This window comes from Neomonachus schauinslandi, chromosome 3 (genome assembly GCF_002201575.2).
Source record: "Neomonachus schauinslandi chromosome 3, ASM220157v2, whole genome shotgun sequence".
Taxonomy (NCBI): Eukaryota; Metazoa; Chordata; class Mammalia; order Carnivora; family Phocidae; genus Neomonachus; species Neomonachus schauinslandi.
This window is the reverse complement of record NC_058405.1, coordinates 179566641-179583923: the sequence shown is the minus strand read 5'-3', so window position 1 is coordinate 179583923 and position 17283 is coordinate 179566641. Positions and strand designations below refer to the sequence as shown.

At 38.9% G+C, this 17283-nt stretch overlaps 1 protein-coding gene across 3 annotated transcripts in view; it reads left to right on the top strand.

Annotated features, from left to right (window-relative positions):
- The window catches only part of DOCK10 (dedicator of cytokinesis 10), a 252381-nt gene that overhangs the window by 152007 nt on the left and 83091 nt on the right, over positions 1-17283 (top strand). For all 3 annotated transcript variants that reach the window (XM_044913434.1, XM_021682949.2, XM_021682948.2), the window contains exons 8-14: positions 4667-4850; positions 6144-6229; positions 6495-6578; positions 6700-6869; positions 12542-12758; positions 12940-13062; positions 14460-14542. In XM_044913434.1, coding sequence (XP_044769369.1) covers positions 4667-4850; positions 6144-6229; positions 6495-6578; positions 6700-6869; positions 12542-12758; positions 12940-13062; positions 14460-14542 — 947 coding nt within the window. The remainder of the gene's footprint in view (positions 1-4666; positions 4851-6143; positions 6230-6494; positions 6579-6699; positions 6870-12541; positions 12759-12939; positions 13063-14459; positions 14543-17283) is intronic.

Sequence of the window (17283 nt, the reverse complement as noted above, 5' to 3'; positions counted from 1 at the left end):
GGGATCGAGTCCCACATCAGGCTCTCTGCTCGGCGGGAAGCCTGCTTCTCCCTCTCCCACTCCCCCTGCTTGTGTTCCTGCTCTCGCTGTCTCTCTCTCTGTCAAATAAATAAAATCTTAAAAAAAAAAAAAGAATAAAATTGCATTTACCACGCATGAGGCTTTATTATATTATATATAGTCATATACGTATATGTCATGTATATGCTATATTTCTGCTTATTTGTTTACTGACGCTCCATAACACTGGAATGTAAGTTCAGTGAGGGCAGGTGTTTTACTTGAATTTTTTTAATGCTGTGTCGCTGGCACATAGAAGGTGCCTGGTGCATTTTTGTTGAATGAAATGAATAAATAAACATGCAGAGAATGGGAAGCATCCTATAAATGGTCACCACCAACCCCAGTAACCTGGATGTGACGTTGTGTGTTTCTTTTTAAAGCCCTTCTTTTGTTCCTGCAAAATTATGCAGAGGTTGCTTGTAACACATTGGAACAATACGGCACAATGGAATATTTTGTTTAGGTTACTTCCTTTGACGTTTGGTTCTCCATTGGCTTTGGTGGCTCCGTTAGAGTGTCTATTCCGGAACCTTTCCAGAGGAATACTGCAGAAACAGACCAGTGTGCTACTGCTCGTGAGATACATCAGATGGCATCAGGACATATTCGCAGTTTCCTGTTCTTTATGAAGCCGTGTAGATGGACTGTGGTGGGCTTGAGTAGACAAAGTAGTTGCATCTGCCACAGAGGACACTGTTTTCAGGGAAACAGGAAAACTGGGGGAACAACAACAAAAAGAATATGATTATTTCTTGATTACCACCATAATGACATAACAGTTGCATTTTGAGATTATTAAAATGTCCCATGGATTTTTCTATTTTTGTCCTTTCTTTTTTGTTATTTCATATGCCATTATCTTAGAGATCATGGAGAGTGAGACAGAAAACCACTTAGGGCATCATAATCTTCCCCAGCGTAAGCTTCTCTACACTGCAAGTAAGTAGTTCAGTTTCACTCCAAATAGAAAAAGGTGACTTGGTTTTTGAGAAGCTGCAAATGGAATATTTATTTCACTGATAAAAACCCCTTTTTGAAAAACAAGGGCTTGTTAGACTTTGCTTGAATTTTTACAAACTGTTTTTGAAAATATTGTTGAAGTCGGCAACCATATTCAATTCCTTTGAAGTACAGAATGCCATTTAGAAAATCAAGTTTTGTCCATGTTTTGTCATGTTTTCTATCTAGAATTCTTTTAGTTCCTTGTCATCTGCATTTGAAAGCAGGTTGCAGCTCGATCCACTTTTAATTAATATAATTAATATAAACACTTTACATAGCTTTGCATCTCCCTGTCCACATTACTTACGGCATGAGATTAGCTAAGCAGATTCTTTCATTTGTTTGTTTTCAAGACAGCACTGAGACTTGTTTGCATTTTGTTGTACTCAGATACTTAGCAATATTCTAGCCAAAGCTATGCCCTGAACTCTGAGCATTTCGAGTTCTTTCCTCTGTGTCTATTTCCGTTCCTGTTGTTTTGTAAAGGAAAACTGTGTCTCCTTCTATACTTGCTCTCAGCCAAGTTGTCTCTGCCGGTAGACCCACTGTGTCAGTGCGGGATGCATGTGGCTTTATGGACTTCCTTCATCAGAACCCCAGAGGTGCGTGTCAGGGTGTGGGGAGGGAGTCCGCCCACACCTCCTGAGGAGATCAGAGCTTCTAAGAATTTGTATTCATAAAGAAGCTGTCTAGATGTTTGCTTTTGCACACTCAACTTTGGGGCCATAGCTGCCTTTCTAGCAACACACTGTATACTACAGCCAAAATGGTCTCAAAATGCAGCTCTGGCCTTTTATTAATCAAAATCCGTCTATCCTCTGCTCTCATAGAACGCAGAGTGTCCTAGGAGAATAGAGGTATTCCCATGTTGCGATAGGATTCCCGTTCTCAAGAAGAACTTTCATACCTTTATTGTATACCTCATCTTCAACACATTTGCATACCTTCCAATTTCACATTTGTATGATTCACTGGTTAGTGCCTGTTCCCCTTTCTGGCAGGGCAGAGACTCTGTCTGCTTTTGCCCAGCACAACATGTGAACACGATAAACACCTCTTTATGAATGAATGCTGTCACTGCACTGAGCACTGAGGATAACCACCCAGCCTCTGCCCTTCTCCAGCTCATAAGCTATTAGAAGAGCCAGCCAGCAAGTGAGAATGAGTCATTACAAGGCAAAGATATAATAATACTTGACGATAATACAAAAGCATGGGCTGGAGCCAAGAGTTGGTCCTTGGAAGAATCTAGAAAATGGCATTTAAGTGAGAATCACTGCTAGATTTTTAGCTAATTCTTTCTCCTTCAGTGCCTGAATTTTATTTTCTCTTGAGGCATATGTGTTCCCCCTATCTCTTCTCAGCACTGAGGGAATCCATGACATCCCAGACCGTGACCATTCCTTTGGTCTGGGATTGTGCCAGGGAGGGGGCAAGGAAGGAGAACAGCATCTTTATTCCTGGGTCGCCTCAGTGAGTGTTAGAGTACATAGAGGTCATTTCCCTTCTCTGCCACTTGCTACCTGTGGAATCCCAAACACATTTTAATTTATCTCCCCAAGCCTCCATGTCATTTTATGTTAAATGGAATAATACAATTTGCCTCACAGAATTGTTACGGGATTAAGTGGAATAATGACTGTGAATGCTCAGCATGGTACCTGGCTTCTAGATGACAAGTGTTTAGTAAGTGTCATGTTTGTGGTTGTAATCATGATACTGTGGAAGCGGAAACGAACAAGCTATTTTAGGTTAGTCTCTGAGAACATCACAAAGAAGATATTAACAGGAGGATATTAAAAATTATTTTTTCTTGCCACCGAGAATAGCAATCCCATTGTCAAAAATATTTTATGCTTTGATATTTAGCCACAATCTCACACTATAGCGATACTCTCATCTTACAGTTCTCCTATTTGTATTTTACTTGGTTATCTTAAGTACATAGGCTTCACTCAGTTATAATTGTGGGTGCCCGATGGCTTCCTACCAGTATGGGTAAGAGTTGATTACTTGTATCAGAATTACCTGAGAGTGAATTAGAGATGGAATATAAAAGTGCCCTAATAATTTGCTCTTATATTCCCTCCACTCTCAGTGGGCTTCTCCCATATTGGAACAGTTCATGCATTTGACAGATTTCAACTTGGATGCCCCTTCCATAGAAGACCAGTCTGATGTAGCTACTCAGCCTCTGAGCCCATTTTCACTCTCTGCACAGCACAAAATCTGTTTTCTAGTAGTTTTTTTATTCCTTCAATCTTTTGTTCATTCACTGTTCCCTACAAATATCAGTTCCCTAAGAATAGGAACCGAACCTATTCCCTTATAAAAGATGACTGTTTTGAACCCACTGGTCCTGAGCCCTTCTGTGCAACAGTGCAGGGCATAATGGTGAGAAGAACTGGCCCGGTCTTCCTAGAGGCAGCCATGAGGGAGAGATACGTGTTGGTCAAAAGAAACAAATGAAAATGAATAACTATATAATTCCAAATTGTGGTAAGTGCCCTGGAAGACAAGAAACTTGTCTTAACTGAGGAACTGGGAAAGGTTTACCTGAGCAAGTATAACTTCAATTGAGACCTGAAGAGTGACTACGAGTCCCCCAAGTAGATGAGGGGCAAACATGATGCTGATTGTGTGCAATCACATGCTTGGGGGAGGGGCTGCTTCAGGCCTGTGGCAGGAACACAGCTTGTGACGGGAGAACATTCAGGAACGAGAGCAAAGCCTCATGTGTTCATCACAAAAGGCAAAGTAGATATGTGAGGTTAGAGAAAAATCTGGAGGTTGGTGGAAAAGCCAGAGTCACAGAAAGGAATGGGGTGCCCTGCCATGTTAATGTCATGTCCTTTAAAGCCATTGGAGCAGATGAGAGAGAAAGGAATCTGAGGCAGGTCCTCAGGTTAGCATTAGGTTAACATTAGATGTCACCAAGATAAGGAAGAGCCAGTAGAGATGAGTGAAAAGTGGTGGCCAGTGAAGAAGAAAGAAAACCAGAATTGAGTGTGGTCATGGAAACCAGACACAGATGGGTTTCAAGAGGAGGAAGTGGCCACCATGTTAATTCTACTGAAAAGGCAAGGAAGATACAAAGAAGAAAATGTCCCTTGGATAATACAGCAGCATAAAGTTTGTTAGTGACCATGACAAGTGCTGCCCTGGGGTGTGATGGGGCCAGAAGCCCAACTGGAATGAATAGTGGGCAGAACACAGGATGAGAAAGTGAAGGTAACCACTCAAATCAACTATGTGAAGAAGTTTAGAGTATATTCCCACAGGTACCTGAAGAAGAAATTTTTGAGCCACCATGCTCATCCAATCAACAAAAACCTAAATAAAATATCTATTCATACAAAAAGCCTTGAAAGAAACCAAATAAAACAATTCATACCCATCCAAATTTTTCTCTTGATCTTTATGTTACCCTCCTGTATGGAAACACTTTGGAAGGGCGACCCCATAAAAAATGTCTCTCGCTCTCTAAGACTTATTGTCTGGTGTTTTTTTCTTTCTTTCTTTCTTTCTTTCTTTCTTTCTTTCTTTCTTTCTTTCTTTCTTTCTTTCTTTCTTTCTTTCTTTCTTTCTTTTTATACCACAGAATAACAGACTAAGAAAATATGCCTTTGAATTGAAAATGAATGACCTAACTTATTTTGTGCTGGCGGCTGAAACAGAGTCAGATATGGATGAATGGATCCACACCCTCAACCGCATCCTGCAAATCAGTCCCGAGGGGCCCTCTCAGGGGAGGAGGAGCACAGAGCTCGCAGATCTGGGGCTAGGTGAGAGCACATGCACCAACTTCCCTTCCTTTGCAAAGTGTGACCTGTGCATTGGGTTGATTTAAACTGCTAGTAACTGTGGTAGTTGTCAGGTCTGGCTCACCCATCCCTGAGCTATTTGCTTAAATCTTGACTTTCACTGAACAGTGAAGGTCACCACACATAGGTATGATTTTGAGTTTACTGGCAATGATTTGAGGATGGAAGTCATTTGTCAGCAGTATTAAAAATATACCCATGTGTGATGGGAGGTTACCTTAGATGGGGTAGTTGCTTTTCATAGCCTTTAATTTAATTTAATTAATTAAGATAATATTATATAAAGACAAACATGCATTACTTCCTTTTAGTTGAAAGATACCTTGCAAAAAAAAAAAAAAAAAAAGAAAGGAAGATATCTGTCATGTATGGCTTCTGGCCATACTAAGATCAGCTTATATGTGAAAGTTCCATAAACTTTGCAGAATATTCAAGATCTTTATAAGATAAAAAATATTTCTTTTTCCCATCCTTATTACCTCTTAAGATTTTAATTCATTCTAGGCAAAGAAAAGAGAGCAAGAGAAAGGAAAGGACAGGTGATGTGAAAGGTAGAAAAACGGGTCTATAACCATGTCATAGACATGTGACATGTGAAAGACAAATACACCTTCAGAGTCGGTCATTCCTCCCAAAGGAAAACTATTTTAAGACCTTTTGCCCAGCACCATGGGAACGTTAAAAACCAGAGTCTCTAAATTCTAGTAGTCTAAATAATCACATGCTATCAAGTGAAAGATGCATGTGGTCATGAGGAAGAAAACTGCGGCTGACTTTAACACAGCTACTATATACCATGGTAGAGTTGAATGTTTTACATTCATGATTTCCTTAATAATGACCAACGAGAACATTAATATTTATAGAATTTTAAAGAGTTTAACTAACTGAAGCTAGAATGCAGGTTTGAAATTGATGGTCTGAGAGAATTATCAAAAATACATACACATAAGAAAACTTTAGTATGCATTAGTGAAGTAAGTCATGACAACCCCAAGTATAAAGGTAGTATTAGAAGGGTCAAGAGTTCTTATGGGCTCAGGACAGTGTCATGGAAAGAATCCCAAAATGACAATCAGGAGGTCTGATTTCCAGGCCCAGATCTTGTAACAATATGGAGCCCTAGAGCCAGGGTACAATGAAGCATCTGCTCACCAATATCCACCCCGAGCCCAGTTTTGATATGTCACAGCCTAGAGAAATGCGTGATCCATAAGTATTACTTAGTAACCTCTCTTGGTGTATCTTTTCAAGATTCGCTGGATAATTCTATAACTTGTGAATGCACACCAGAGGACACAGAGTCTTCAGAGAACAGCCTGCACCCAGACTTCGCAAAAGTAATAACGCTGACATTTTGCTCTGCAAATAAATTTGAATTACTTATTAGTTATTACTTTCATAGAAACACTGTATTTTAAGATTGAGACTAAGATAAACAACACTTAAAAATAAAAACATGTTTTGATAAGATTTGCTGAGTGTTAATGGAGGATATTAAAACAGTGATAATAGTAAGGAGCAACCTCTGGGCCATGTGGATGGGGTCAGGCTGTGAGTACCTGGATGCTTAGCTACCGAGAGCTAACACAGCTTTCTCTGTAGTACCTCACAGAAACTGAAGAGACTGTCAAAACAACTCGAAATATGGAGAGGCTAAATCTGTTCTCGCTGGATCCAGATATAGATGTGAGTCGGAATTCTTTCTAAGCAGACATGAACTTGATCCACACAATTGTGGTTTATGATTTAGAATTCCTTTTTTTATAATGGGTGTTTGTTGAGAAAGACTTTCAACATTTTTTCTTAGACCTTGAAACTTCAGAAAAAGGACCTTTTAGAACCCGACGCTGTGATCAAACCATTTGAAGAAAAAGCTGCCAAGAGAATCATGATCATGTGTAAAGCTCTCAACTTAAATCTTCAGGGATGTGTTACGGAGAATGAGAATGATCCGATAACAAACGTAAGTTTCCCTCTGTTACATCCTATACGCATCAGCCAACTTCACACCCCATAAACAATGTCTCTCGCTCTCCCACAATGGAATATTATGCAGCCACAGTTCTTTAAAATGAATCAGTATGACAGATGTGATACAGAGGAACTGAGAAATAAGTTCTTCTGGGTGGGGTGCTCATAGGAGGCCTCTCTCAGGAGGTGACAGTTGAAAAGATACCTAAAGGGTGAGAAGGATAAAAGTTCAGGTCAAGGGAAAATGCTCAAGGCAGAAGAAAGAGAAAATGGGAATACCTCAAAAACAACTAAGTCTTGGCAAGTTCTAGGAAGAGAAAACAGGTACCGAGGGGAAAGGCAGACCAAAACGATATGGAAGGAACTAGAAAGTACAATAATGTTAAGTACAGGCTGCAGTGAAGAGTTTGGATTTATCCTGAGTGGAGGCTAGAGTGATCTAAAACACTTTCAAATGGTGTGGTTCGGTTTCTGTTTTTTAAAGATCCCATCAGAAAAAAAAAAAAAAATGGATTGGAGGAAACAAGAGTTGACCAGGGACAGTAGATAAGAGGCTACCACCAAAGTTCATTGCATGGTTTAGACTAGGACTGGCAAGGAAGAAGGAGAGAAATGGATGGATTTGACTGATGTTGGGTAAATTGAATGGACAGGTTTCTCTGATCCATTGAATATACAGGATAAGGGGAAGGAATATTTCAAAGATGAGTCTCTGGCTTTTGCTTTGAACACTTCTATGCATGATGGTGCCATTTACTAAGAGGACAAGACTAGATGAAGAGCAGATTTGTGGGATATTGGCCAAGAATTCCACTATGGGCATGTTAATTTGGATAGGCCTACTAGATATCCAAACAGAGATGTCCATTGGGCAGATTCAAATACAAGTCTAGAATTCGAGGGAGTGGCCATGAATGAGACAAACTTAGAAGTCTGGGCCAGACGGTGACCTGGAGGGACATATTTGGGAATTTCTGTATGCATAGAAAAAGCTCCAGAAAACAAATATTTAACAGATCACTAGAGGAGTAACCAAAGAGGTCTAAGAAGGAATGGCCATTGAAACAGAGATAAACAAGAAAAGAGTGGGTCCTAATGCCATGAGAGAAAGTGTCACCTGTGTGGAATAGGCTGAGATGCTGAGAGAGACAGCAAGCCAGAGAGGAGCCCAGCAGCTATGGCCATGTGGAGGATGCGGGGAACTACAGCAGGAGAAATTTCCATGGAGCGAAAGGGTTAGGAGGAGCGATCAGAACATACTTTCATTCAGGATTAAAGTTGAAAAAACAAAAGAAAACAAAACAGAAAAACTGGAAACTTGCTTCTTGAAACTACTTGGAAATATCAGGAAAATGTAACCCAAATCCTACCTGCATTTAACCATCTTATTAAATAAAAATAATTTTTTTTTTACTAGGCACAACTTTAAGTGTGATTAAAAAGTCCAATTTAGTAACTGAAACTCGAAGATAATGGGCTTTTCTTTCCAGTGCCGGGCAAATGACTCCTTCTACATGGATTCCTTTCTTTGTACTAAAATTCATATTCAGAAATTTAATACTTGTATTTGGGCCAGTCTCGCCAAGCACGAGAACATGCCCAAGTTCAGAACCCAGCATCAGTATGCCCTTTTACGTCTGTAAATCCAGAGGGACAAGTTGATTTGAGGTGCTTTAAATGCCCATGTTGTTTTTAATTTATTTTAAAGTTGATATAAATGTTTAAAAAAATAGAAAATTACTTGGTAAAAATAATTTCACTGTGCTTATAAACAATAATACAAAAAACTAATAAAATAGCCTCACCTAAACTCCACAATAATTTTTTATGTAATGGCATTGTCTTTAAAAATTTCTGTATATTATTCAGTGACACTCTTTTGTTAATGTAGTTGTTTTTAAACTCATCATTTTTAATTCTGTGAGCATATTTTTAAGTTAATCGAAATTTTTCTCTAGGTTGCTGAAGAACCAGCTCCTGTATTTAATGAATGAGCTTCTAAAATGACTCCCTCAAAGAACTTTTCCATGATGAGGAAACAATATTTGACAGCATGTAATCTTTTAGTCAGGCCATTGAAAACCAAATTCAAGTTGATGGTTTTCTAGTATAAAATATTTCTTTGAAAATAGCAATTGATTCCAAAAATCTGAACAAATAAACCTGCTTCACAGCAGAGCTACTTTAAAATTTTATGTTCTTGATTCTTTTAAGAAAATACAGAATTCTAAACATAAGAAGCCTATGACTTAATTTGTTAACCTTTCAAGTGCCTGATTAAACAAATCCTTATTGAAAAGCCAGTGATTCAAAAAGTAAGATTTGACATTTAAGTTGAAAAGGTGGATTGGAAGAAATAAATGAATCACCATATGAGCTTTAATTTCTGATGGATTATCAAAGTATGGTAATTTATTTCCATTCACCAAGCAGAATGAAAATCAAAATGCCCCAATTCACGAAAAATAATAGGATTTTTTTTTCCTTTGACCTTCAATGTGTTTTGAGCTCCTACCTGAGTTATTTTCATGTAATTTTTGCATTTTCAACTCTTGGCAGACAACCACTACTACAAACCAAAAGTTTTTCTAAACTAAATTAAATTGGTAAAATATAAAACTTTTACTTTTTAATTGTCTTATTTTTTTAATAATTTATTGAATTTCATTTTATATGTGTAGTTCTGTTTCTAACAGTAAGGGAGCTGACAAGTACTGTTATTATTAAGGAATTACACTAATAACCTTGTTATAAGCTAGCCATATTACTATGTTTCAAAGCACACGAGATACCTACTAAACATTCAGTACAATCCCCAGCATGAGTGAGTCTGTACAATGATGAACATAATGTGATTTTTGTATATAACCTGCTTGTCCACAGAACATACGCTGGTAGGCATCCATTCAAAATTAAGTAGCATAAACAAAGTAAAAATGTTTTTTGTAAGCATATTCCATTTTTAGAAGCCTGTAGTTAATTATATGTAATTACATCTATTTTCGTGGTTGTAATTATATGTGTATATATGTACATATGTATAATATGTATGGAATTACATGTGCATATATTTATTTATCTCAGTCCTTGTCTTATTTAATTTCTGTTGCATTTGATGGTTTTCTAGTTGAAAATTCCTTCTTTCTTGACTCTTTCTTCGGTTTCTATGATACTCTGGCTGCATGAAAATTGTCGTTTGCTTTCTCTAAATCTCTCTCCACTCTCCAGTCTCCTTTATAAACTGCTTTCCCTTCTCCATCTCAATCCTTTGCATGCTGATATTTCCCAGGATGCCATTCTGATTCTCTTCTCTTTATCTCATGGCTTAGACAGGAGCCTCGCCAGCCCAGCTTCTCTCACTGAGCTCAAAACTCATATCCAACTGTGATTGGAATGTCCTATAGATGACTCTGCATGTACCATCCAGAATTCACCTCTGTATCTTTATCGTGTATATCAGTGAGTGTCATTGACATCCCCTTAATTTGTTACATACCCAAACCTAGGACTTTTCTTTTATGCATGTGTACCCCTGTGAACACTTCTCTCCAAGCACCCAGGACACCCAGTGGACCTCTGCATCCTTTGGTTGTACCTCCTTAATGTCCCTCCAATGCATGTCCCACAAATGCATCCTTTTGTGTTCTTTATGTTCTTTCATGACTTTATGGCTTTGTACATGTCACTCAACTGACCATAGATGCCCCTTCTAACCACATCTTTATCTAATTTTTGCTTCTTTAAAAGTCAACCCAGGGGTGCCTGGGTGGCTCAGTAGTTAAGCGTCTGCCTTCTGCTCAGGTCGTGATCCCAGGGTCCTGGGATCAAGCCCCACATCGGGCTCCCTGCTCGGCAGGAAGCCTGCTTCTCCCTCTCCCACTCCCCCTGCTTGTGTTCCTTCTCTCACTGTGTCTCTCTCTGTCAAATAAATAAATAAAATCTTAAAAAAAAAAAAAAGTCAACCCAGGGATGCCTGGGTGGCTCAGTTGGTTAAGCATCTGCCTTCAGCTCAGGTCATGATCCTGGGTCCTGGGATCGAGCTCCAAACCCCGAGATGGGTTACCTGCTCAGCAGGCTACCTGCTCAGCAGGGAGTCAGCCTCTCCCTCTCCGTCTGTTCCTGCCCCCACTGCTTTTGTGCTCTCTCTCTCTCTCTCATTCTCTCAAATAAATAAATAAAATCTTTAAAAAAGAAAAACTCAGCCAAGAAACTTTCCTTTTCTTTCCCATCTTCCATTCTCTTCCCATTTTTCTCTTTATTTCACATTTTCCCTTTCCTTCTTAGCATGGTGGTGAGAGGGGGAGGAGTAGTCATGCAGAGCCTTGGAGCACGTAAAAACTCCAGATGATGGGGTGCAGAAAGCCGTGTGGAGGCACAGAAACCTTGCACTTGGCCTTGCCAGGATCTGGGGCACTGGGCAGGGTGATACAGAGGAGGCGATTAGAAAAGGTAGCTATGGTTGGGAGACTGGTTGCTTTGAACCAGAAAGTAAATTGATTGAACAAATAATAGGTCAATGATAATAAGAGCCAAGATTTTCACTATTGAAGGAAAGAGTTACATGAAATATGAATAGGGGAAAGGCTTGAAAGAAGCCTCTGGATTTGAATTGGAAATACAAATTTCAACATGAACTTATGAGTTTTTAATAAATATTCATGTACAGGGGCACCTGGGTGGCTCAGTCATTAAGCGTCTGCTGACGGCTCAGGTCATGATCCCAGGGTCCTGGGATAGAGCCCCACATCGAGATCCCTGCTCAGCAGGAAGCCTGTTCTTCCCTCTCCTACTCCCCCTGTTTGTGTTCCCTCTCTCACTGTGTCTCTCTCTGTCAAATAAATAAATAAAATCTTTTTTCAAAAAATAAATAAATACATACATACATATTCATGTACAGATAGAGATAAAGAAATCATTGTAGATGTGAATGCTACGTGTATGGACACGTGCGTGTGTATGTGTGTGTGTGTGTAGATGTGTAGGTGTGTCCCAGTAACATAGATGTGTAGGTGTGTCCCAGTAACAATGAGCATAATGAGCACCGAGCTCTTGGTTTCTAAATGTCACCCTCACAGAAAGGAAGCAGGGCTATATGGAGAAATGACTGAAGTATTGAAAGTATAAGATGAGCCTAGAACATCTTGTTAAGTAAAGAAGTGTCCCCCCAAATTATGGGGATCTACCAAAAAGACAAAAGAGCTACCTCTAGCCAAACTGGAACAATGTGAGCATCACTATAAATAATGATAATAAGAGACTGAAATATGTTGAATGAAATAGTAGTAATCCATGAGTCTATACTTGTATAAATAAATAAATAAATAAATAAAAAGAAGGGAAAGCCCATCATTACAGTAGAATATCAAAGAATAAATGTAGAAAGAATGATGGAACTAGAAAACCACCCTTAGTAGCCATCATAGTGGTGGTTGATTCCAGTGGGAGTTACAGAGGGTAGGTTGGGTTTGGTGAGTATCAAGACATGCGGTAATCTCCGAATATTTCTCCAAAACTGTTGATCACTTACCACTTGATATATATTATTGATATTAAAAATATTATATATAAATAGTAGTTGTTTATCTACTGTTTTCTTAAAAAGTATACTAAAGGGTAAACTGCAGGTGTAATGATTTTATATCAGAACAATTGATTCTTTCTTTTTCTTGCAGATTGAGCCTTTTTTTTGTGAGTGTGGCACTTTATGACCTCAGAGACAGCAGGAAGATTTCTGCCGATTTCCACGTGGATCTAAATCACACTGCTGTCAGGCAAATGCTCTCAGGGTCTTCCGTGGGGTTGGAAAATGGAAACATTGACACTGTCACTCCAAGACAATCAGAAGAACCTCACGTCAAAGGATTTCCAGAGGAATGGCTAAAATTTCCAAAGCAGGTTGCACTTTTGTTTACTTGTGATGGCACCAAAAATGCTCGTTTCGTTGTTCTCACCAAAAGATTACATCAGTTTCTGAAATAAAAATTCCCTTAAAGCAGTCCCTTAAAAAAAATGGAATTTTGTAAATGTCTTCAGTATGCTTCCTTACTTACTTATTAGCTGTTTTCTTTGTACATAGGCTATATTTTCTGTAAGCAATCCGCATTCTGAAATTGTTTTTGTGGCCAAAATCGAAAAAGTACTGATGGGGAACATTGCAAGTGGAGCTGAACCTTATATTAAGAATCCAGACTCCAACAAGGTAATGCATAATCTTTTCCATAAATAATTTCAATTGCTTTCAAGATATAAAATCACCCTGCCTTGATGAATTATCAAGCTTGGTACAATGTAGGTCTAGAAATAGTCACTTCTTAGTGAAATGACTATCCCTCAGGAAAATTTGAAAGCATATATTCTTAGTTTATGTTTCTGACTGACTTCTGATAATCTATTAGTAGAAATAAATTGAAATATGGACAAAGCTTTAACTCCAAGGATCAAAGTATTAGCAATAATGAAAAGTTAGGATTAATCTGACTTAAAAACAAGTGGATACATAGTTTACTGATGATGAACTAAGTGAAAAAGTAAGATAGATAATTCTATATAAAATTATTTTAACACCTAAGTGAAGAAAGAAGAAATACTGAAATTTCTTTGAATGGTGGAACTATGGGAAATTTTTTCTTCCTTTTTTCTTTTTTTTTAAACCTATCTTATTTTATTTTTTTAGAGAGAGAGAGAGGGCGCATGAGGTGGGAGGAGAGGGAGAGAGAGAATCTTCAGCAGACTGCTGCTGAGTGTGGAGCCTGACGTGGGCCTCGATCTCACTATCCTGAGATCATGACCTGAGCCAAAATCAGGAGTTGGAGGCTTAACTGACTGAACCACCCAGGCGCCCCTCTTCCTTTTTTTCTATAACCATATTTTCTTTAATAATCAAATGTTACTGTTTAATAGAAAGTAAATATTAAGTCTGTATTTTTCACACAAAAGAAATACATTGGGGAAAGAATGACTAACCATTGAATTTAAACTTGTGTAACCATGCAGTGCAGTGTTAAGCATATTTATGAGATTCAGGGTTTGGCAAACTACAACATGTGAGCCAGATCCACCTGGCACTTGTTTCTGTGAATAAAGTTTTATTTACACAGTCACATTCATTTATGGATTGTCTATGGCCGCCTTCCTGCTAGAGAGGCAGAGAGGCAGAGTTGAGAAGCTGCGACATAGACCATGTGGTCCACAAAGCCCAGTATATTTACTGTGTGACCCTCTGCAGAACAAGTTTGCCAACCCCTGCCATCATGAATAAAAATATAAGACAGACTGTGAGCGCAAATTTGAAAACACTTTCCATTCAATGTTTTAAGGTCTTTCAAGTCTGAAAAAAAAAGGGGGGGGGAGTTGGCATTAGAAGACAAAGGTATTTTCTATATTTGAAATTTGCAGAGTGAAAATTCCAGAACACAATACAGTAGATCCAACACAGAGAATAGCATGTGGCTCTTTACCAGACAGACTCTGCAGGCCAGTGAGGCAGAATTCCGGGGTTTCAATGTAAGATAATCTGGAAAAGTATGTATTAGCATTTTACTTGGACAGTTTATAAAGAGGTGTTCTAAACATTATTTTTATGTATTTTTCCCTCAGTATGCACAAAAGATACTAAAATCCAACAGGCAGTTCTTCAGCAAGTTGGGAAGATACCGCATGCCCTTTGCTTGGGCGGTAAGGTAGGTTGACAACTACAATCAACAGAACAGTAATGAATTTATAATTTGCATTGGAAGCTTCAGTTTGAACATCTCTTTGTTACCTGGTATACAAGCAGGGGGGAGGGACCGAGGGAGAGAGAGAGAAGTAGACTCCTCGCTGAGTGCAGAGCCTGACATGGGGCTCGATCTTATGACCCTGAGATCATGACCTGAGCCAAAATCAAGAGGCAGAGTCTTAACCAACTGAGCCATGCAGGCGCCCCCCCGGTATTTTTAATATATCAACACCTAGAAGAATATTACTGTGGTCATCTTCTTAAACACTCAGTGCTCCCCAGAAACATGTGTCTTACAGACTATTTAGTAAGACAGCTTATAATAGATTGAAGCTATGACTTGAGTGCATGTGTGTGCATGACCAGATATGCTATGGTTTCTTGGTAGAATCGAAGTCATAACTTGTTTATTATGCATATTTGGTTCAATAAACCCTTGACCTTATATCAGTCCTGAGAGTTTGGCGTGCATAAAATTCAGATGGAAGCATTGTGATTTCTTATGCAGCTGCATATTTTCATCTATGTGCAGGGCACAGGCCTATATATGGATGTCCAGATGAAACCATCAATTTGATCATCTAAACTCTCTTTAATTTTGCTACGGATTAGCATAGCCAAAATATCAGTACCAGTTCACTCTGTTAGGAATGCTGAGTTATGTGGACACTGAGGGTAGAATCATCCTCCTGGACATATAACCTCTGCATAAAGAACAAGAATTGCTTTTTGGATCTGATTAAAGATCAGTTCCTATTGTCCTTCTCAATCTCTTTGCCTCCTTATGTCTGTGGAATTTCTTAAAAGAGGATTCCACATATGAGTGAAATCATATGGTAATTGTCTTTCTCTGATTGACTTATTTCACTTAGCATAGTACCAACAGAGGATCGTAGGGGAAGGGAGGGAAAAATAAAATAAGACAAAATCAGAGATGGAAACAAACCATAAGAGACTCCTGACTACAGGAAACAGACTGAGGATTGCTGGAAGGGAGGGGGGGGGGTCGGGGGTTGGGATAACTGGGTGATGAACGGTAAGGCGGGCACATGATGTAATGAACACTGGGTGTTATATGCAACTGAAGAATTACTGAACCCTACCTCTGAAACTAATGATACACTATATATTAATTAACTGAGTTTAAATAAAATAAGATTTAAAAAGAGGAAAAGCCTGGCACAGACCTAAGGAAGAAAGATCAGCAACATATAAACCAAAAGAACTTTAAAAAGTTAGTGCTACAAAGTAAGACAACCTCGTAAGTACTCATCTGGGTATTGGTAACATTGTCCCAGTGGCAGTAACTTTAAAATCCAGAAAGAAGGCAGAATTTGTTACTTTTGCCATTTTTAGGTCTCCCAATACCCAGGGATGAGCATAACCAGAGTGAATCCACCAGTATTTTTTATCATTTTGAGGTTGTTCCTTAAAGTTGGGGACAGGTGGATGGGAAGGGAAAGGGGGAAACGTGAGCAGACAGACTTACACGGTCTCCAGGAATGAGTTTGCCCTAAGGCAGCCCTGTTGTAAGGGAGAAAGAGACCAGACCCAGGAGTTGGACAGACATGGTCCAAATCAGGCCATCACTTATGAGTGGTAACTTAAGGCAAGTTTTCTCTCTGGGTCTCAGGGTCCCATCCACAGAACGAAGCTGACAGCACCCACCTCGTGGGCAATGGGTGCAATCTCAGATACAAAAGCACTTGGCATACAGTAGATCACCCATAACACTCTGTCTCTCTTGTGTCTCTCTCCCTGCAGGGACAGCTAATGCCCACATCTAATGCATGGAACAGATAGTATTTGAATATACTGAACGCTTTATGTTGAATTTCATTGTTTTTATTTCTCATAAGCTTCCATAAGTTTAGTTCCATAGAACTAAACTAGTTCTAATTTGCTGGCCAAATTTTCTCATATTGATAGGTATTCTCAGTTCCCCCAAGAAAACCCGTTGGGGCATGTAGAGGCAAGGTATCCCTTGGCAAGAGTGAAATATAGCATAATTACAATGGTGAACATATTTTCTCTTAAAGGATCCAGAACTTTTGTGAGGTTTTAGAAGCAGGCATTTGAGAGCCAGAGCTGGTTTTGAAATCTCAATTCTACTTAGTAGCCAAGTGAACTTAAACAAGTACTCATAGTCTGCCCTTACCTCAGTTTCTTTTTTTTCAAATGTACAAAAGAGGACTGATAATACCTAATTTATTGTTGCAGGGATTAATGAGTACAGATATGTACCCAATAAAATACAGTCATGGTTAGCAGTCACTATTCTTATATGATTATTATTAAGTTACCTTTGGAGATAATATTTTCGGCAAGTTCCCCTTTCCGGTAAATTTGGGACAGTGAAGAATAATGTGGGGAAAAGAAGGGAAAGAATTACACCTTACTGAGCTGTAAGGAGAAGTAACAATTGTACTGTGAAGTTGTCTAGTAAAATATGCTGAAAGAATGACAGATGAAGTTTCAAGGGAGACTGACAATATTACTGGCTATCGGAGTAATTATGTCCAGGACAGGAAAGCCAACAAAACCACAAGCTCATGCTACATTAATGCCTGATGAGTGGTTTGGTTGTAGGTTGGGAAACAGGAGACACCACCAATTTGTGTGTATAAACATACACCTTGCATATACATAAACCTCTCTGACATCTGAGAAAAAAAATGGTTACCAGCACAGTTCTAAAGATTT